Source organism: Coptis chinensis, chromosome 1, assembly GCF_015680905.1.
Source record: "Coptis chinensis isolate HL-2020 chromosome 1, ASM1568090v1, whole genome shotgun sequence".
Taxonomy (NCBI): Eukaryota; Viridiplantae; Streptophyta; class Magnoliopsida; order Ranunculales; family Ranunculaceae; genus Coptis; species Coptis chinensis.
Genome location: NC_141456.1, coordinates 45,345,631 through 45,367,378, shown reverse-complemented (window position 1 = coordinate 45,367,378; position 21,748 = coordinate 45,345,631). Strand labels below are relative to the sequence as shown.

The 21,748-nt window shown below is 39.3% G+C and overlaps 2 protein-coding genes and 1 pseudogene across 2 annotated transcripts; all 3 read right to left on the bottom strand.

The window, feature by feature from the left end:
• Window positions 1-2,693: 2,693 nt before the first annotated feature.
• On the bottom strand, window positions 2,694-3,077 carry LOC147524241 (uncharacterized). The gene has a single exon (XM_086574033.1). The coding sequence runs from the start codon at window positions 3,075-3,077 to the stop codon at window positions 2,694-2,696; it is 384 nt and encodes a 127-aa protein (XP_086430159.1).
• Window positions 3,078-5,947: 2,870 nt separating this feature from the next.
• LOC147524240 (uncharacterized) lies at window positions 5,948-6,613 on the bottom strand. The gene has a single exon (XM_086574022.1). It carries the CDS (start codon window positions 6,611-6,613, stop codon window positions 5,948-5,950), a length of 666 nt encoding a protein of 221 aa, XP_086430148.1.
• A 120-nt stretch (window positions 6,614-6,733) lies between these two features.
• LOC147524239 (uncharacterized) overlaps window positions 6,734-21,748 on the bottom strand; it is a 33,060-nt pseudogene continuing 18,045 nt past the window's right edge.

Sequence of the window (21,748 nt, the reverse complement as noted above, 5' to 3'; positions counted from 1 at the left end):
TGTATCATAGATGATTGATTATTATGCATATATTAGTTTAGGTTTTTGACTTGGTTATTCTTATTCAATTGCTAGTGAGATGTATAGATAGTTGAGACATGAATGAGGAAACAATAGTTTTATTTCTTAGTCGTTGTAGTATAGATGAAGTTTGTGAGTACCTTCACTGGAAAACTCTCACGAGGCTATAACTCGTCCACTAGGGAATTCCTAGTGGTTTAAGGCCTTGTTGCATATGGTCAATGCAATCGCACTCAGCGAAACGAGAGTAGATAGAACTCCATTTTTGGCCACTTATTCTAATTTCTCATCTTTGCTTGAGGACAAGCAAAATGTTGTTTGGGGGTGGTTTGATAAGAGCCCAAAACTGTAGTTTTAACCCTTAACAATCATACTTTTAGACCAATTATGTGAGTAATAATTAAGAGTTAATAATGATTACGTGTTTTTATGCATTTCAGGCTTCAAAGTCTATTATGTGCAGAAATGTGCCACTTTAGCGAGATAAAGGAGCAAAGGTCGGTTGCTAAGGAGTTCTGTGAATAAAGGCCAAGATTCAAGGAGACAAAGCCTTTGTAAAGCCCGGTCAAAAGCTGAAAAGTCAACACGGGCAGAAATAGTGCACAAGTCAGCAGAACTTCCGAAGGCCGTATCTTTGGACTCAGATCTCGGAATTGGGAGTAGCTTATGTCAAAACGACCGACTCGAAAAGAGCTTTCTAATGGTCCAAGCCTTGGCCCAATCAGAGGAGCAAAAGTGGACAAAACATCTGTCGAAACCAACTGCAGCTGAAGAGCCCATTTTGGACTAAAGAAATTGGGTTTTGGGCCCGATTTTCCGGCCCAAAATATGGCTCCAAGCCCATGCACGATTTTTTGGATCTGGAAGTATAAAAACAAAAGCTTGACTCTTTGTTAATGGCAGTTAGGTTAGGAAGCTAATGTTAATGGAGTTTAGGGTTAGAAAAAGTTAGATCTAGATTAGTTAATTACTTAGTTTTCATTCCATTAATTAGTTTCATTATTTGTTTTAGCTTAGTTATTTAAATCATTGAATATCATTCATTAGATAAATAAAATAGTTGTTATTCATTCAATCATATCTTGTTCTTATTGTTCTATTAGATAAATAAAGTTAATTAGTTGTCCATAATCTAGTTTCATTTTCATTTATTTATTAGCTTAAATCCTTAGATTTACTTATTTGTCATTATTAGTTTAATTCAATTATTGCATGAGTAGTTTCAAATTGAGTTTAAACAAATAAAGTTCAAATCTTTATATTATGTCTTGTTTAGATTCAATTGTTGGGAATGGTAGAATAGAAAATTCACATCAAATCATTACTCTCACCATTGTTCCTTTTGGGTTTGATTAGTTGAATTTAATTTAAGTCTTGAGGGTTTAAGAGTGGAACGAATCCTTACTCATTATATTGCATGATTATGATTTGAGAGTAAGAAGAATTGATTTAAACGTAAGAACGGTAGGATTACGTATTAGTGTTGTTAACATGATATTAGGATTCTACTATTTTTACATTTATCAGCCTACAAGCAGACGCCTTGGGCGATCCAAAATGAAGTGCACTTAGGTTTCTCTTTGTCAATTGGCTTAGCCTGTTACACCATTTAGATATGATATTTTATGTTTCAACTTTTTGTTTCAACCCCTGGGTCTGGATTTCTGGGTAGTCCCAGCAAACCGCAGTGGATCTCTGTTTCTGGTTTAACTCATGTTTTGTGAAACTCATTGCAATCCATGTGTTCATCTTTTGTAATGTGTTGACATCCCTCCCTATTTAGTTATTGTTTTGTTTCATCATGGCATTCACCCCCTTCCAAAATTTGATTTGGTGATGTAGGAGGCCGCTGCGATATGCTCAGGCTAGTCAGCTTGCCCCCAAGTCGCCTAAGGAGATGTTGAGGGCTGCTGAGTACGCCCGGGCCGCTCAGCGTGCCCCCAAGTTGGCCGTGGAGATGTTGAAGGCCGTTGAGCATGCCTGGGCCACTCAGCTTGCCCCCAAGTTGCCCAAGGAGATGTTGAGGGCCGCTGAGTATGCCCGGGCCACTCAGCTTGCCCCCAAGTTGACTAAGGAGATGTTGAGGGCCCCTGAGTATGCTCGGGCCACTCATTGCGCTCCCAAGTTGGCCGTGGAGATGTTGAGGGCCGCTGAGTATGCCCAGGCCACTTAGCTTGCCCCCAAGTTGACTAAGGAGATGTTGAGGAATGCCGAGTACGCCCGGGCCACTCAACGTGCCCCCACGCTGGCCGTGGAGATGTTGAGGGCCACTCAGCGTGCCCCCAAGTTGGCCATGGAGATGTTGAGGGATGCTGAGTATGCTCGGGCCACTCAGCTTGCCCCCAAGTTGACTAAGGAGTCAACATTGATGTTGGAACCGTTATCCGCTGCTCCTAGCCTAACACACATGAGCGGACACACATTCATCAGATGGGAAAAATTGGCTATTGCTTTCATTAACATAGTAGCTAATTCAAAATCACATTACAAGGCTTGAATGAAGCAAATACAATTTTCTTTAATTAAAAGCACCAATAGCAAAAGTTACTCATGGAATTCCTTCAGCATCCTGATGTTCCACGGCCACTTGATGTTTACCCCTTGGGGTGTCTGCAACCTGTAGGTCCAGGACATCCCTGCCTCTACCATGGTGTAGGTTCCCAACTTCCCGTCTATCTCTTCCTTGGTGGCTGGGTCACCCTCCGAAGTACCCAATCTCCAACATCAAATGTTCGCGGCTTCACCCGCTTGTTATACTGTCTCTGCAACCTGCGGTGATACTCTTCCAATCTGATGCACGCAGTGTCTCTCCTCTCCTCTGTGAGGTTCAGTTCCTCGGCCAATATTCTCTCATTAACCCCTGCCTCCACCGCCTTAGTTCTAGTCGTCGGAGCCATCATTTCCACCGGGATTACTGCCTCCACTCCATAGGCCATTGCGAAAGGGGATTCTCCTATAGATGTCTGCGGTGTAGTGCGATACGCCCACAGAACATGATTTAATTCATTTGCCCAGCACCCTTTGCGCTCCTCTAGCTTTTTCTTTAAATTATCCATGATGACTTTGTTGGAAGACTCTGCCTATCCATTCCCCTCAGGATTGTACGGGGCTAAAAACCCTTGTTTCACTTTGTAGGCTTGGAGGAAGGCTTTCACTTTTCCCCCCGTGAACTGAGTACCATTGTCCACGATGATGGTGTGTGGTAGCCCAAACCGGCATATGATATTCTCCCACAAAAACTTTCTCACCTGTTCCTCTTTCACCTACTGCAGGGCCACACCCTCAACCCATTTCGTAAAATAGTCCGTTGCGGCCAACATAAACCTCCTTTTTCCACTGGCCATAGGCAGGGGCCCGACAACATCCAATGCCCACATAGCGAATGGCCACAGGCTAAAGACCTTGTGCAATGGTTCTGTAGGTGAATGTATCAGCGGCGTAAAGGTCTGGGACATTTCTGGCACCTCTTGGCATACTCAGTCATATCTCTCTTCATGTGGGGCCAGAAGTACCCTTGAGATAGCAACCGGTGGGCCGTCATCCTTCCTACCGAGTGGCTCCACAATCCCCTTTGTGAACCCCTCCTAACACCTCTTGCGCTTTCTGCTGCCCTAGGCATCTCGAAAGTGGCCCGCTGATGCTCCACTGATATAACTCCCCATCTGACAGAATGTATCTCATTGACCTCTGTTCCATTCTCCTTCTCTAACCTTTGTCCCATGTATCTATCCCCGATAAGTAACTCTTGATGGGTTCCATCCATCCATGCTCTTGCTCAATAGTTAGGCACACCTTCTTGTCCTCCGCGGTGCTTGGTTTGCTTAGCACCCTGACCTCGATAGATCTATCCTCTGTCCCAGGGAGTACTTTGGCAATGTATGCCAAGGCGTCGGCGTGTCTATTCTCCCCCCTGCCTAGATGAGCAAAACTGATCTTCTCAAATTTTCCTGCCTTTTTCTGCACCACCTCTAGGTACTTGGCCATCCGAGGGCACCGTGCCGCAAATCCTCCATTGACTTGACATATTACCAAATTAGAATCAGAATACACTGTCAGTTCGCGCACACCCAAATCCTTGGCCAAATCCATCCCTTCTATCACTGCCTCATACTCAGACTCGTTGTTCGAAGCCGCGAAACCCAGTTTCATTGACAACTCTGGGCAAGTATTCTCGGGAGTGACCAGCACCACCCCAATTCCGTTCCCAGTATTTGTAGCTGATCCATCCGTGAACACCCTCCAGCTATTCCGCATGTCCCACGGATCTAAGGGGTCATGATTTTGGTCCGTCTCCTATTCCATGACCATCTCTTCCCCCCATGTGGGGTCCTCGGCCGGAAACTCGGTCAGGAATTCCGCCATCGCTTGGGCCTTCTCTGCGGTTCTGGCTTGGTACTCGATCTCATAAGAGTTAAGCATCACGTCCCACTTCAACATTCTTCCTGATTTCTCGGCCTTCAATGCCTACTTGAGTGGCAAGTTAGTCACTACCACCACAGAATGAGCATCAAAGTATGGTTTCAACTTCAGTGCTGAGAAGACCAGGGCCAAGGCATACTTTTCAATTCTACTGTACCTCGTTTCGGTGTCCAACATTGTTTTACTTTGGAAGTACACCGGCCTCTCTGCCTTTCCCACCATCCTTATCAATACTGAACTAATCGCACACTCAGACACCCCCAGGTATAAGTACAGCTTCTCCCCCTGTCTTGGCCGTGACAGGATCGGGGCCTTGCCCAAATATTCTTTCAATTCCTGGAACGCCCTTTCACATGCCTCGATCCACTAGAAGTCACTCGTCCTTCTTAACATTAGGTACAAGGGCCGACACTTGTCCGATGACTTGGATATAAATCTATTAAGTGTTGCGACCCTACCCGCCAGCCTCTGAACTTCCTTCACATTTTACGGGGACGACATCTCTAGTAAAGCCCTAATTTGATCTGGGTTCGCTTTTATGTTGCGGTATGTGACTATATACCCCAAGAACTTTCCGGATACGACCCCAAATGTGCACTTCTCTGGGTTCAACATCAGCTTGTGTCTTCGCAGTATGGCGAATGTCTCTTTCAGCCCCTCCAAATGCTCCTCTTCAGTCATACTCTTCTCTACCATGTCATCTATATAGATCTCCATCTTCTTTCTGATTTTAGCTTCGAACATCTTCTCCCCCACTCTCTGAAATGTTGCCCCTGCATTCTTCAAACCAAAAGGCATTCTGGTGTAGCAGTAAGTTCCTCCTTCCACTATAAATGTTGTCTTCTCTTGGTCCGGGCTGTACATCACCACCTGATTATAGCCCATGGAGGCGTCCATAAACCAAAAGAACTTATACTCCCGGTTTGCTCCACCAATTCATCTATCTGCGGCATCGGATAACAATCCTTCGAACATTCCTTGTTGACATCCGTGAAGTCCACACACATTCTTACTTTCCCATTCTTCTTAGGTACTGCTACCACGTTCAACAGCCATTCAGTGAACTTGAATTCACGGATGATTCCAGCATCTTTCAACTTCTTCACCTCCTCTCGAATTCCCTGTGCATACTGAGGCTTCATACTCCTCATTTTCTATTGGACTAAGCGGGCCCCTTCCCGCATATATACAACCTGTGGCACGCGAAGTCTGGATCCAACCCTGCCAAGTCCTCGATCGTCCATGCAAATACATCACTATTCTCAGTTAACAAAGCATTCAATTTCTCTTTCCAACCTTCGGACCAACTTGCCCCTATGTTCACAAACTTCTCCTCTTCTGCTACCCCGATGTTCATGACCTCAATCTCATCCATTGTCTTTCCCCCGACGAGCGGTCTCTTCTCTATGGCCGCAGTCTGTAATTGCTATGCTAGCTTGTCTCATGTCCCCAGCACCTCTTTGTTAGTGACGCGGCCCAGACCCCTCACTGTCACCTGGTGGATGTTCTATGTCGCGACCTGATCGCCCCTTATCTCGTACATTCCTCCATTTGTCGGGAAATGGATCACTTGGTAATAGGTAGACGGAACTGCCTTCATCTCATGAATCCATTTTCTTCCTAGGATCACGTTGTATTGTGAGTTAGTATCCACTACCATAAACCGGGTGAAAGTGGTCATCGTCCCCGCGGTCACTGGCAGCACTAGTTCCCCTAATGGCTCCGTCATGCTGCTGTTGAATCCGAACAAGTTAGTCCAAGGGGGCTTCATCTGCTCTCTTCCTATGCCCATTTCTTCCATCGCACTCTGAAACAGCAGATCCACTGAACTCCCACAGTCTATCAGCACCCTTTTCACCATGTAATTTCCCATCACTACGGTAATTACCAGCGCGTCTTCATGAAGCGAGCTCACGGACTCCAGATCTTTTAGAGTGAATTCTATCATGTCATTCCCTTTGCTGCCCCCTGGTACCGGCCGTGGACTGCTCACCACTTCATTTATCTGTTGCAGACTGGCTGTCCTCCTCACCTTATCTCGGTGAGCATTTCTTTCCAGTGTTTCACCACTGAAAATAACATTTATTGTGCCTAGGATTCTGGCCGTGGCAGGCACCCTTTCGATCAGCTGAACTTCCTTGACATGTTCCTTTAGCTGTCCTCGCCCAATCATTTTCTCCACTAACCATTGTAAAGCAAAGCACTCATTGGTAGCATGATTCCTGACCTGATGGTATACACAAAATGGCTTTCCCTCTATCTCCTTAGGCGAGCTCCGCGGTTCTTAGTAATGTCATTGTCCCTTGATCAAGGGCAGGATTTCCTCCAACGGCTTGTTCAGTGGAGTCAAGTCTATCTCGCGGTAAGGTTTTCTCTCCCTATACTCCCTTCGGGCTTGGTCCCTGCCCCTCTCCGCTCTCTGTGTCTCCCCTTTGTAGGCCCCTCCATCCCGTGCCGCGGCCCTGTCTCTGTCCCTCCGATCGTCCACGGCCACGGTGTGCACTGACTTCTCGGGTTTCTTGTGTTCCTTACTATTTCTCCGTAAAATATCCTCGTATTGGATGTACCTCTCTACCTTCAAGTACAAAGCATGCAAGGTGGTAACTTCAATCTTTGATACTGATTCATGCACCCTAGTTCCCTGCTTCAGTCCATGTTGGAATGATATGACCGCGGTGCGCTCGTCCAAACTCTCCACCCTCAGTGTCTCTTCCTTGAATCTGCACAAGAGTCTCTGAGTGTCTCCGCGGACTTCTGCTTGACATTAAAGAGATCCGCTACGTCTACTACCCTCTTCTTCTGGTAGTTGAAGTGATTCACAAAAGCTTGCTCCAACTCCTTGAACCTCTAGATACTCCGCGACGCCAACCGATAATACCAGTCGGATGCTCCCCCTTTCAGACTGGCAGGGAACATCATGCAACGGAGGCCATCATACTTCGCCTCTTGCCACAGCGGCATCTGCTATCGAAATGATGCAAATGGTCCGCTGGATCTCCTTTCCCGTCATACCTTTCAAACCACGGCTGCGTGAACCTTTTGGGTACCTCCGAATTCCAGACCAAGTCAGCAAGTGGATTCTAATTCAGGCTGCCACCACCTTCTTGGTCGCTCCATGTTTCTCCTTTTCCACCGCGTAGTTGGCCTCTCTGTCTTTTTCGATCATGGCATGTACCATTTCCATGGTAATGCCTCCTGCATGGTTCACCCCGGCTTCCTGAGGAAGTTCCTCGCTTTACACTTCTACTTCACTACCCGCAGATACTGCGGTTTCCGCTCCTCCTTGAGTGTCTTCTCTTTCTCTCCTCAACTCCTCATTTTCTTCCCTAAGTCTACCTACCTCCTCCTGAAGCAACCTAGTCGCCTCAGCCACCGAATCTTCGACTTCCTCTTCAGCCTTCCTCTACCTTTTCCTCTCTTAGTTGGAGCCATATTTCGCAACTTCCCCTTCTTCCCAAATCGTGGACTTATCTCGTCCCCACAGACGACACCAAATCTATGAACAAGAATACACACCACTAAGATCCTCTCTCTCTCTCTCTCTCTCTCTCTCTCTCTCTCTCTCTCTCTCTCTCTCTCTCTCTTTCTTTCTCTTCTTCTTTTCATCCCTCCTCCTTTTTCTTCTTCCTTACTGTTCCCTTTTATATCGACATCCCCTCTCTCTCGTCCCTTGATCTTTTCCTCATCCTCTAGTCCACCTCCACACACCTGTCCTTTTAGGGTTCCGCGGCCCGGTTTCGGTACTCCCCATCCCTTTTCCCTTACGTTGCCTCTTCTTTGACTCTGACCACTCAGTTATCACATGCTTCTGTACGGCCTGACCACTTTTATAGAGACGCGGCCTCGATCCAGTGTTTCGCGCCTCCCCTTTCTTATACTACTTCGGGGCCAGCGAACATGTGATAACCCGTAAAAACTCAATTAGATTTACTCTAACCTTATTCTTACGGTATCAATTATTTATTTCCTACTCTCACATATATATTCATGCAATATATAGAGTACGGAATTGTTCCACTCTTAAACTAGCAAGACATAAGTGAATTCAATTAATCAAACACAAGGAAACAATGGTAAGAACAATGAGAGTAGTGTGTGATTTATTTAAGCTAAAAATAATTATAAATTTAACTAATTTAACTAAGCAATTAAAAGGTGAATTTAATGAATTCGAAGAACATAGAGGAGGGAAATTCCACCATGCAATTCGATTGGCTATTAGTTAGTCATCGAATCGGATATTGATCCCTAGTGAATACCAAGTCCTCTCGAATCAAGGTTCCACTAGCATGAGAGTTTAGCTCTACCACAAATCTCTTTGATGGTGGCTCTAAACTCTAGTTCATCATTATGAGGTTTATCTCTAAACACTCATAATAATTAACTTGAAATTCTATTCTAAATAACAACTATTCTAACAAGTAATCATCCTCACATGGCTTCTTTAACCTCCTCTAATAGAGTTTTTAGCCTAGTTTCATTGATTAATTAAACTAAAATAATGAAATGAAAACATAATGTAAATTAAACTAAACTTGATTAAACAACTAGAACAAGTCATTATTGAATAAGTATTAAACTCTATTAATCTATTTGAACAATAACAATAATGATTCAAAATGAATTAAAACTAAAATTAAAACTAATTTAGAACTAAGATTATGAATAACTACTTATCAAATTAAAACAAACTAATTAATTGAATGTAAAAACTAGATCTAAACTAAGTTCTTGGATCAAATTAATGGAGTCTAACCTAATTTTCTAATCTAGATCTAGGTAATCTTAAGAGTTCAGTCTTCTCCATACAAATGGAGGAGACTAGATCCACTTTTTCGTGCATGGGCTGAGGAGCCATATTTTGGGCCGGAAAATCGAGCCCAAAACCCAATTTCTTCAGTCCACAGAGGCCTTTTCAGCTAGATTTGACTTCTACAAACTTTTCACCCATTTCTGCTCCTTTAATTAGGTCAAGGCTTGGACCAGTTGAAAGCTCTTTCCTATCCGGTCGTTTTGACATAAGGTAGGCCCAATTCCGAGGTCTGAGTCCAAAGATACAGCCTTCGGAAGTTTTGCTAACTTTTATGCGCTGTTTCTGCTCGCGTTGACTTTGACTTTTCAACTTTGATCGGGCTTTAAAAAGGATTTTTCTCCTTGAATCTTGGTTTTTTATCATAGATCTTCTTAGCAACCAACCCTTGCTCCTTTATCTCGCAAAAAGGACGTATTTCTGCATATATTCGACTTCAATGCCTGAAATACACAAAAGCACGATAACAGTACTAACTCTTACTTATTAATCACATAATTGGTCTAAAGCAATATTGTTAAAAGGGGTTAAAACTACAGTTTTTGGCTCTTATCAAACCACCCCCCAAACAACATTTTGTTTGTCCTCAAGCAAATATGAGAAATTAGAATAAGTGACCAAAAAATGGAATTCTAACTAATCTCGTTTCGTCGAGTGCGATTACATTAACCATATACAACAAGGCCTTAAACTACTAGGAATTCCCTAGTGGACGAGTTATAGCCTCATGAGAGTTTTCCAGTGAAGGTACTCAGAAACTTCATCTATACTACAATGACTAAGAAATATAACTATCGTTTCCTTATTTATGTCTCAATAATCTATACATCTCACTAGTATTTAAGCAAGAATAATCATTCTAAAACTTAAAGAAATACATGCATAATAATCAAATCATCTTAAAATAAACAACTATACAATGAACTATGATATGAAATGCAATGGCAAGTCCATTTTTGAAACTTTTGGGTAGCGTGCCTAAGTAGGTTCTCACAAGGAATGTGTCAAAACACATAACACTCTGATTTTTCCACTCAAGTTTGCTAATTCCAGTGTGCAGTGGGCACACGTTTTCTCACAATCTCAATGACAATCCAAGAAAGCCGAGGTCAATCAAACACATCTACCACTTACTATCACACCAACCTATTCCTAATTGAACTAGAAGTCTTTATTAGGTGATACAGGGCGTAGGTATTGGTTAAAGAATGAAGGAAATGGATATTCAAAAAGACAAGTCTGAGAAAATAGGGTCTTCATATTATGTAACTAGAGAAAACCTTATTCTTTTGCTTCTACACTTTGTTTCCATCCTTAGCCTTTTTATTTTAGCTTTTTTACTCTTTTTATTCTATTTTTGGAGTTTTTATTTTATTTCTATTTTTCTTTTTCTTTTCTTTGGATGGAAACTTCTTTTCTTTTTCTTTTCTGAAGTAACTAACTAATTTTTGTTTACACAGGTTTTTCTCTTTTCTTTTCTTCACTCATCCTATTTCTTATACTTATCCAGATAGGTAGGCTGATTTTATTTTTTATTTTGTTTTATTGGGTAAAGGATTTGTGGTTTGTAAACAAAGCTAATAAAAGGCTCGATTAATTAACTAGCGGATAATAAATTTCATATAGGTGTGAATTTCTGGCTATATCGATCCAAAGAGGGCCTAAATTCTCGCTTAGGATATGGTGTAGTGATCAAGCAAGTAGATGTGTGATTTCTCTACTCGAAATTGACTTCTCCCTTGTGTCATCACTCAGATATTTCACTCTTATGAGACTTTTAGGCTAGATGCTCACAGGATATGTATTAAGTACTCTAACCTAGATCTCAGAAAAATACTACCAAGTACAATCAAAGATGCTCATGCAAGATGTTTGTGAAAAAATGCAATGACTATTACTTATGTATTAATCTATGTTTCAAAAATTAAATCCTAATTCAAGTACTGCGTGAGATTTCTATACTAATATCATCATGGAGAAGGGAACAATACCATTATCCCTAAGTGCCTAGTATAAACAATATTTATGATTTTTAATTTTTTTATATAAAGAAAAGTGCATAATTTACATCCTAAAGGTGCCTAATTTTTGCAAATGTTTCTATCCCACCCCTAAACAATCGAATGCTTTGTCCTCAAAGTGTAAAGAGATAAGGAAATAATTTACCATAGAAATGTGGCAAAAAGTGGCAGTACATGTAACAGAAATATTGTAAAAATGATATGATAACATGAAGCACAATTAAACTGTTATGTACGAACTAACACAAACTCTACTGGAGTAAACATGACAAACAAAGGGTGGCAAAAAGATTTGAAATGAAATACCAAAATACGCCACCCCCAAACAAAATTGGAAAACATTTTTTAAGTTTGAAAATTTTTGTTTGGCCTATACTCCAGAAAGTTGGTATTGTACAAAAACTTGGGTCTATTAAAGTCAGATTCCCTAGACTTAATGTGATCGTTATGTATTAACATGCAGTTTCCCATATATCAATAATCTAAATAATTGTGGATCTTTCCATAAATAGTTAACACAGAATCCACTATCAAACATAATTAAGCACCAAGATTTCCTATAGCATGGCTTAGTAGAATGGGAGTGAATTCTGATGGATCTAGAACCTAATCGAGCATAAAGTTTCTTCTTTTTGCTTTGAACGAAAAGGTGTCCAAGTGAATGATCGTGAGAAAATAGATGGTTGTGGAAGATATGTAGGGTATGGATAAGTTTTAGATTAAATGAATGGAAAAAATGAGTGCGTGGTTTTAGCATAAAACTTATTGGTGGCACGGGTTGGTATTAGCACACATCTGAAAATGAAGGTATCAGGTGGCTCTTTAGGTAGTTCTTGAGAGGGTAGATCATCACAGGCTCTTAAAAACTCATCGAATTCCTCATCTAGGTTGTTCGCATCCATATAATTATGGTATTCATCTCCATCTTCGAGGAATTCATCTATCTCGTCTATTATGAGGTTTACTCCATCGCTAGTTCAGTTATGTTCAAGGAGTCAAAATTGTTATCTTTGTCTTCTTCCATAAGAGGGGTATCTACTAGTGTAGGGACGAGATCATCGGAAGCACTAATGTGATATACAAAACTCTCAATAGACTTAATTTCACCTTCTACAGGAAAACCTAGTTGTCTCTGCTTTTGTCTAAACATGTTAACTTCCACAGAAAGATTTCCAAAAGAAAGAGTCATTGAGCCATCCCGGAAATTGATTTGGGCATTGGCGGTTGCCAAGAAAGGACGCCCTAAGATGATGGGAATAGAATCATGAGTAGCTTCTGTGTCGAGAATAACAAAGTCAACGGGGTAGTAAAAATCTTGGACTTTAACGAGAATGTTTTCAACTACGCCTTTGGGATACTTAATAGAACGATCGGCTAACTGCAAAGTCATTTTGGTTGGTTGAAGTTTTGTTAGACCTAGTTGTTTATATAAATAAAAAAGGAGTAAGTTAGCACTCGCCCCCAGGTCTAATAAAGCAGTTGTTATGAAGGTATCATCTAAGGTGCATTGTACAGTAGGACGACTAGGGTCCTTGTACTTAATAATTCTGTTATGTTCAAATAAAGAGGGATATTGTTCAATTAAGAATGCTTCGTGGGGTATGTTGGTTTTCCTCTTCCTGGTGCACAACTCTTTTAGAAACTTAGCGTGTCCAGGTAGACTTTTTATAGCATCTAGAAAAGGTAGGTTTATAGTCAGATTTTTAAACACTTCCCTAATCTCATCAAAATTCTCATCCTTTTTAGACACAACTAGTCTCTGGGGATACGGTGGTTTATCTATATATTTAGCATAAGGTTCAAAATTATTATTAGTCTTTGCGTTATTTTTAGCCGTTTTCCATCTAGGTGTCCATATTGGAACCTCTACAGGTGTAGGGTCTTCAATATCTATTATTGGGTCTTGTAATATTTTCCCTTTTGGTTGTGGTTTAACTGGTACTTCTACAGTTGTAGGGTCTTCAGTTTCTATTATAGTATTTGGTATGGTATCATTTTTAGTTTGTGGGTGATCTTTAGACATAGTCACTTGGTTATCAACTACTCGCCCTGAACGAAGGGTAGTGACTGCTTGTAGGTCCCCTGGGGTTATATTACCATTACACTAAATACTTTTTATTTCAAAGGCTACGTTTGTTGACTTAGGATTAGGCACTGCTTGACTTGGAAACACGCCTGTTTGGTTATTATTTTGGTTAGGAGACATGTCAATAACCTTTTGGCACAAAAACTGCATCATTTGCATTGTCTGTTTCATCATATTAAAGTTTTGATCATGCTGATCTTTCATCAAGTTGGAGTTTTGTTGCATAATTTGATTTTGTTTTTCCAACAAGGTTACTACTACTACTTCTGTAGATAGTTGAACTAGAATTAAGGCTTGTTGAGCATTCATGTCTTGATGTTGATAGTTCTGGGTCATGGGCACTAAACCTCTATTCTGGTTACCTAAGTTCCCTTGTCCTTGATGTTGAGTTAACTGGTTAAAGTGTGATGGTTGTGGTGGTGGTTGTGCATAGACAAGAGGACAATAGAAGTCAGAATGCTCAAGACTGAAACAGGCATTACAACGAGTAGATTTAATGTTCATGACTGGAGTGGGTTGTTATTGAACAGAGATAGCATCTACCTTTTTAGTGAGGGCATCGATAAGAGTTTTAAGCTCGGAATCAGGTTTAACCTCAAAAGAAGAAGGAGTGGAGTGGGAAGAGTCGTTACCTCCCCTATTGTTGTTCCTCTTATATTGATCTTCTAAGAATGTATAAGCCTCCAAGGCTCCTTTACTAAGAAAACTACCCCCAGTCATGATATCTAGAACCTCCTTATGACGATGTAAAAGCCCCTTGAAGAAGGCACGAACAAGCATGTCTTTTGCAAGATTATGATGCGGGCATTCAATGAGAAGATCAGTGAAACGATTCTAGGCCTCTGAAAAGGATTCATGAGGATTCTGGCGGAAGAAATGAATCTTTTGAAGCATTTCATCTGTCTTCAGTGGTGGGTAAAACTGTTCCATGAACAATTGAACAAATTGAGCCCATGAGTCCACAGAGTTTGGCGTTTGGGCAGTTAACGAAGATGCCACCTTGTCGGCTAGGGTGAAAGGAAACACCCTAAGTTTAACTTGATCCGGACTTACGCTAAGATGATGGAATGTAGTGAGAACTTGTTCTATCCTACGCATATGCTGGTAAGGCTTCTCATGGTCTAAATCATGAAAAACCGATAACAAGTTAAATATATTAGGGGGAATTCAAAAATCCCCCACTAGGTCTGTAAGAACGATGCACGACTTAAAGCCATCATTTAGGGCTTTATAAAAATCAGATAGAGGAGTCTCTTGTTCTTTAGACATTGATGCAGGTGTAGTGTGTGAAATTCTAGATAGGCGTGTGGTATTTATGTCTACTAAAAACAAGCCTGATTATACTAGAATTAAAACTTCTCTGGCAGAAGAGGCGAGGAGTGGAAGAAGGAGTACCTGAATTCCTCCTTGCTACGCGTTTGAATATTGTCTTGTATACGCAATCTCAGTGTTTATATGATGTTAGAAACACTGAATAACTTGAAGAAATGAAAGTTTGAACTGACCTTTGAAAATCGAGATGCTCCAGAAGAGGGCGTGGGGTGCACTCAGAATTTGCCTGTGAAGGGCGCAGGTCGCGCTCATGCCTGAGGCAATTTTCAATGAGTTGAGCACATAGGGCGCTTAGAATTTGCCTATGAAGGGCGCAGGTCACGCTCGTGCCTGAGGCGATTTCCAGTGAGTTGAGCGCGGGGGGCGCTCATAATTTGCCTAACAGAGGCACAGGTCGCACTCTTGCCTTTGGCAATATCCAGTAAGGTTAACGTGCTCCAAAAAATTTGAAATTCTTACAGTAGTTTGCTAAGATGTTTATCAAGTATAATGTAAAATTTCAGATCAATCAGAGCTATGAAAGTCCTTCTACTGCCCTTCAAAGTTTGTGAAACAGTTTTCGAACATAATACAAAAAACCGAATGGTTAACCAATTAAAACAGAGCCAAAAATCGTCAACATTTTACTGGAGACTCCTGACAGATCCTAAGTGTTTCTGTAAAACATTTAGAGCAATTGGAGTTCTACAAACCCTCCTTATTGGCTAGTGTTCCAGAAATTAAGTGTTTGCAAAAGGGCAGAAACACACTGAAAACAATCCACTAATTAGGTAGTCAAAACAAATAAAAAACTCGTAATATTTTTAATACAAACTCCTGACTTATGATAGATACTCCTGTAAAAATTTTAAAAATTTTGGAACTTCCTAAGTAACCCTACTCGTCTGTTTTTCAAGAACTTATGGTTTGAAAACTGAATTGCAGCATTGTAAAGATCGTATTAGTTAACTAGGTAAAACAACTAGGGAAATTCTGAAACTATTCCAGTAAATCAATAACACCTTAAGGATTATGGCTGCAAAATTTCAGAATTTTTTGACATTTAATAATACCTTTACTGCAGTATTCTTCACTGTGATTTCGTAGGTTCAAGGGAGGGCGAGCGCGCTCTGAACAAGGCAAAAAGGATGGCGTGCGCCCCTGTGCTTAAAACATTGAACAGTAATGAAAATATGAAAAAAAAAAAATGAAAAATGAAAAGGGTGGGTGGGTAGAGAATGGGGGATTGCCCCTTGGATTAAAGAAATTGAATCCTTGTCTTGAACGAGATTAAGATAGCAGGGGCGCCATTTGATAACCCTTAAAAACTCAATTAAGGCTCTCTCGAATCAAGGTTCCACTAGCATGAGAGTTCAGCTCCACCACAAATCTCTTTGATGGTGGCTCTAAACTCTAGTTCATCATTATAAAGTTTATCTCTAAGCACTCATAATAATAAACTTGAAATTATATTCTAAATAACAACTATTCTAACAAGCAATCATCCTCACATGGCTTCTTTAACCTCCTCTAATGGATTTTTTAGCCTAGTTTCATTGGATTAATTAAACTAAAATAATGAAAGGAAAACATAATGTAAATTAAACTAAACTTGATTAAACAACTAGAACAAGTCATTATTGAATAAGTATTAAACTCTATTAATCTATTTGAACAATAACAATAATGATTCAAAATGAATTAAAACTAAAATTAAAACTAATTTAGAACTAAGATTATGAATAACTACTTATCAAATTAAAACAAACTAATTAATTGAATGTAAAAACTAGATCTAAACTAAGTTCTTGGATCTAATTAATGGAGTTTAACCTAATTTTATAATCTAGATCTAGGTAATCTTTAGAGTTTAGTCTTCTCCAAACAAATGGAGGAGACCAGATCCACTTTTTCGTGCATGGGCTGAGGAGCCATGTTTTGGGCTAGAAAATCGAGCCCAAAACCCAATTTCTTCAGTTAACAGAGGCTTTTTCAAATGGATTTGACTTCTATAGACTTTTCGCCCACTTTTGCTCCTCTAATTGGGTCAAGGCTTGGACTAGTGGAAAGCTCTTTCCGAGCCAGTCGTTTTGACATAAGATAGGTCCAATTCCGAGATCTGAGTCCAAAGATATGGCCTTCAGAAGTTCTACTGACTTTTATGCGCTGTTTCTGCCCATGTTGACTTTGACTTTTCAACTTTGACCGGGCTTTAAAAAGGCTTTTTCTCCTTGAATCTTGGCCTTTTATCATAGAACTTCTTAGCAACCAACCCTTGCTCCTTTATCTCGCAAAAGGGACGTATTTCTGCACATATTCGACTCCAATGCCTGAAATACACAAAAGCATGATAATAGTACTAACTCTTACTTATTAATCACATAATTGGTCTAAAGCAATATTGTTAAAAGGGGTTAAAACTACAGTTTTGGGCTCTTATCAACATGCCACCTCAGTACTCCAAAAAGGGGTTGATACACCTACTTTATGCAAATGACTGATTTGCCCTTCTCTATTATATTTGAGACACCTCACCCTTTACTTTATGCTTTTCCTTTTTCCTTTTGCTTATTCATTTCTTCTTGATCAATATAGGTTTTAGAGAAAGCCATCTTTTGATTTGAGGATATCTATCTCTAGTCATCTGAGTAGAGGACTTTGACTTTCAGCTCTTTGGTTCTGAGTCCTTGATCTTTGACCTTTGACTTTTTTAGTACTTTTTCATAGCTATTTCTAGTCTTCATAATAAGCGTGATTAAGGCTTCTTTTGGTGCTAAGACGCAGCTTTTATGATAAGTGGTATGAATTTCTCTGTAACATGAAAAATGCAATAAAATATATGAGTTATTTTTTCATTAAGCGTAAGAAGGGTTGTAATGTAGTAATGTAAGGGTAATAAAACACACATTTGGGAGCTGATCACCACCCCCAAATAGTATCTTGCTTGTCCTCAAGAAAATATGAAAGAAAAACTAAGTTCACAAATGAGTGATTTATTATAAGTTATACTAATCTCGTTTCGCGGAATGCGATTGCATTGACCATATGCAACAAGGCATTAAACCATTAGGAATTCCTTAGTGGATGAGCTTTAAGCCTCATGAGAATTTTCCAGTGAAGATACTAACAAACTTATTTTATTTAGTATAAAGGGTCTTGTTTCTTTATTTATTCTCAGAAGTTCATACATCTCATTAGCGAGGAATAAAGGCAAGCTCCTTTGAACTTAGAATAATATATGTACAGTAATTTAATCATCTAAAGATAAATGTGCAAAACATGAACAATGAAATGCAAAAGCAGAGTCGTTTCCGAGACTTTTGGAGAGCGTCCTTAAGGTGGATTCTCACAGGGGTGTGTTGCAATCACAACTCTCTGATAGATTCACTCAAGTTTTGTTCTCTCAAGTGCAACGGGCACTTATATTCCTCACATAATCAAATGATGTCCAAAAAACTGGGATTGATTAATCACGCTTGCCACTTATTATCACATTATCCTATTCCTAATTGAGCTAGAGGTCTTTTATTAGGAGTTACTTGATTTGATTTTGGGGAGTTCTAACTTTCATTTTTGTTTTCTTTTGACTTCTGAGAAACATAATTCTATTTTTCTTTTCTTTTTCTTTCTAAAGTAAGTAACTGATTTTTATTTGGGACAAGTCATTCTCTTTATTTTTCCACTTTCCATCCTATTTCTCATACTCATCATTTAGGTGGGGTTATTTTATTTGGGGTTTAATAGATTGGTAAGCAATTTTTGGTGAAATTGAAAGGTTTTATGAAAAGTTCAGTAGCGTGACTAACGGTAAAATTTGTAATAGGTATAAATTTTTGGCTATGTCGATCTAAAGAAGGCCTAAATTTTCGCCTAGGATTCGGATAGTGATCAAGTAAGTAGACGCGTTATTTTTCTCTATTTGGAAAAACTACCCCTCTGTGTCATCACTCATATATCACACATATTGAAGCTTTTTGGTTAGATTCTCAAAGGATTGGTATTTTAAGTAGTCTAACCGTGGGTTCCAGAAACTTACTGCTATGTACAGTCAATGATACTCAGTGCATGAATGCTCATGAAAAGATGTAAAAACTATTGCGTACGTATTATCTTGAGTTTTTTATGAATGAATCCTAATTCAAATGCTAATATGAGATTTCTAGACATTTTTAATCACAGAAAAGGAAACAAGACTTTGTCACTAAATATGATTATTTAGATGAAATGGTAGGAATGGGGGAGTTCCTCATTGAGCTATTCCACTTGGTATGCGGTTTCTCGAGCCTTTAGGATGGCAGCGGCACCAATTGATAGATGTACTTTTGCACATGTAAAAAACGGTTCTCACACACACTCGAGTACACTTGTTCAAACACCTCGGTCACGTGCACATTGCAATTTATTTCGAGCAAGAGTTTCGTTCCAAACCAAAAGGTTAAAGCTCTAGTTAACAACCAAATGGAAATTTCTCGTTACGGGAATTATGTGAGTAGGATTTTTACTTTTGATTTTTTACCTATTTTACTATGCTACTTGATATGCAAGTTACTAAACTTAACAAGAGAAATAGAGAAAAAGATAGGTGGAGAGTTTTAGCTCATGTTCCTATATCAACTAATCAAGAGATAAAAATGGGAGATATATTAAGAGAAAATAAGATTCTACTTATACTTAGAAATGATTTTAATTAACTATATAGAGTTGAAAACATATTACAAGCTTAACTTACAAAAACCAAAAACTCAAAACATGGAAATTAATTTTTTACTCCAGAACTAAACTAACTAATGGAGCAAAAGTTGTTTCTTGCTAATGAAGCCTCTCTTTTAATGCAAGAAATTGCTCTCATTTTGTTTACATCCACGTGAATTTCTACCATTCAACTGCATCCTTAAATGAGAAATCTTTTTTTGTTTTCTAATAAAGATTTTCTGCTACCTAATCAAGCAAGATTTTGTTTCCAAAATTATGCCACCTAATCAAGCAACCAATTAGGACTTTTGTTTCCAAAATTATGCCACCTAATCATGCCACCAATTAGGACTTTTATGCACCTAATTAATCTTGTGCCACCTAATCCCTTTTGATGACTTTGTGCCAAAGTTATGCACAAAAGTCTTTGATTCATTTTAATGCAGCATGACTTGTGCTGAAGCTTGATGTGAGCTTGATCACCAGATTCTGTGGATCCACATAGTGGGTCTCTCATATTTTGACCAATGGCGAGTCCAATAGTTGGCTTTTACAAAGTCCTGCCAATATGTAGAGCTCATCGCACTGATCATTCTGATGGTTCACTTTCCACCATTGAAGTCCAGGTTCAAAAGATATGGGCTTCTGGAGTTTGATGCTTTTCGGCACGTTCATCCTGTTTTAACTTGAAATTGTCATTTTTGCTACCTTGGGCTTTGGTTAGGCTTCATGTGGGCTAAATTGGAAAACTTCATGTAGACACCCTATTCCGTGCTTAAATACTGGCTTTTATCCTCACTTTCACGTTGATTGTTCAAACCTGCAAAAGCACGAAAATATGATTATTTCATAATTATTAAACACATAATTAACAAAAATATTATGTCTCTACGGGGTTTTATATTACAGTTGTGGGTGCTTATCATTCCGAACTCCAACTCCCAATCTGAATTGTAGTTCAAGTCAATAAAGGAGACTTATTGACTTTGGAAACATGAGCTTCTAGAAGAGTCTGGATAAGACTTAACAAGAGATTGTTTCCTAGTTAAACACTAATTACTTATCTCACAAGTAGTTATGGGAAACTTAATCAATTCTTATAAATAGAATAGTGGAACTACGCTTTAAGTTGGATTCCTCTTCACAAGATACGTAGGCAGTCATTAAAGAACGTGGCTTAACTCATCATCTTCTAGATTTATTCTTTTTCTTCTTGATTCATACTTCTCATTGTTCTTTGATCATCAACAAAATACTTATATTTCTAGATTAGGAAAAATCATCACACACTTACACAATACAAAAATCAATTGACACTTAAATTTGCCAAGTTGCTAATGAAAAAACTTACACGAAAAAAATAAGAGTGATCCACACCTAGGTAGAGCAAGATAACTGAACAAAAACTTTGCTAAACATACTCCATGCTAAATAAGCCTTTATCATGTTATGCTACTGATCAGCTCCCAAATGTGCATTTTATTACCTTTACATTACTGCATTACAGCCCTTCTTATGCATAATGAAAAAACAACTCATAGTTTTTATTGCCTTTTTTAGGTTACAGAGTAATTCATACCACTTATCATAAAAGTTGTGTCTTAGCCCCAAAAGGAGCCTTATTTACGCTTATTATGAAGACTCGAAGCTAATATGAAAAAGTGCTAAAAAAATCAAAGGCAAAGTTAAAGGTCAAAGGTCAAAGGTCAAAGGTCAAAGATCAAGGACTCAAAACCAGAGAGCGGAAAGATAAGTCCTTAATTCAGAAGACCAGAGATAGATGTCCTTGACACAAAAGAAGGTTTTCTCTAAACCTAGCTTTATCAATAAGAAATTAAAAAGCAAAAAGAAAAAGGAAAAAGGAAAAGCATAAAGCAACCTTGGTGAGATGTCTTGATTGTAGAGGGAGAGGGCAAATCGTTCTTTTGTAAAAGTAGGGGCATAAGAACTCAAAAATAGGATGAGAGAATGCACCTAGACTTATTCTAGTGTCATGTAGGAGTAGTGTAGGATTTTCTTTTTCAAGTCATTTACATTCAAGTTGTTTACTTTTTGTTCTTCAATTCAATCAAGTTATTTCTTTCAAGTTTGTTCTTCCTTTTAATTAAGTTATTTCCTTCAAGTTGTGTTCTTCCTTTCAATCAAGCTATTTCTTTCAAGTTAGTATTTTAAATCATTCAAATCAACAAGTTTTTCTAATGTTCTTCAATACAACTAGAGTTAACAAAACATGTCCTCAAATCTAAGAAACTTACCTTCCTTCCTTCTAAACTTCCATTCATTCAAGCTCTAAACAATTTATGGTGAACCTCACTCAACAAACTTTGGAATACTAACCACAAAAACTACTTCAGCAACTGCCATGAAGGAAAAAAGTGTTTGATCATT

What these genes read in the sequence shown, in the direction of transcription:
- LOC147524241 (XM_086574033.1), bottom strand. Translation starts at nt 3,077, where the DNA reads ATGGATAATTTAAAGAAAAAGCTAGAGGAGCGCAAAGGGTGCTGGGCA.
- LOC147524240 (XM_086574022.1), bottom strand. Translation starts at nt 6,613, where the DNA reads ATGATTGGGCGAGGACAGCTAAAGGAACATGTCAAGGAAGTTCAGCTG.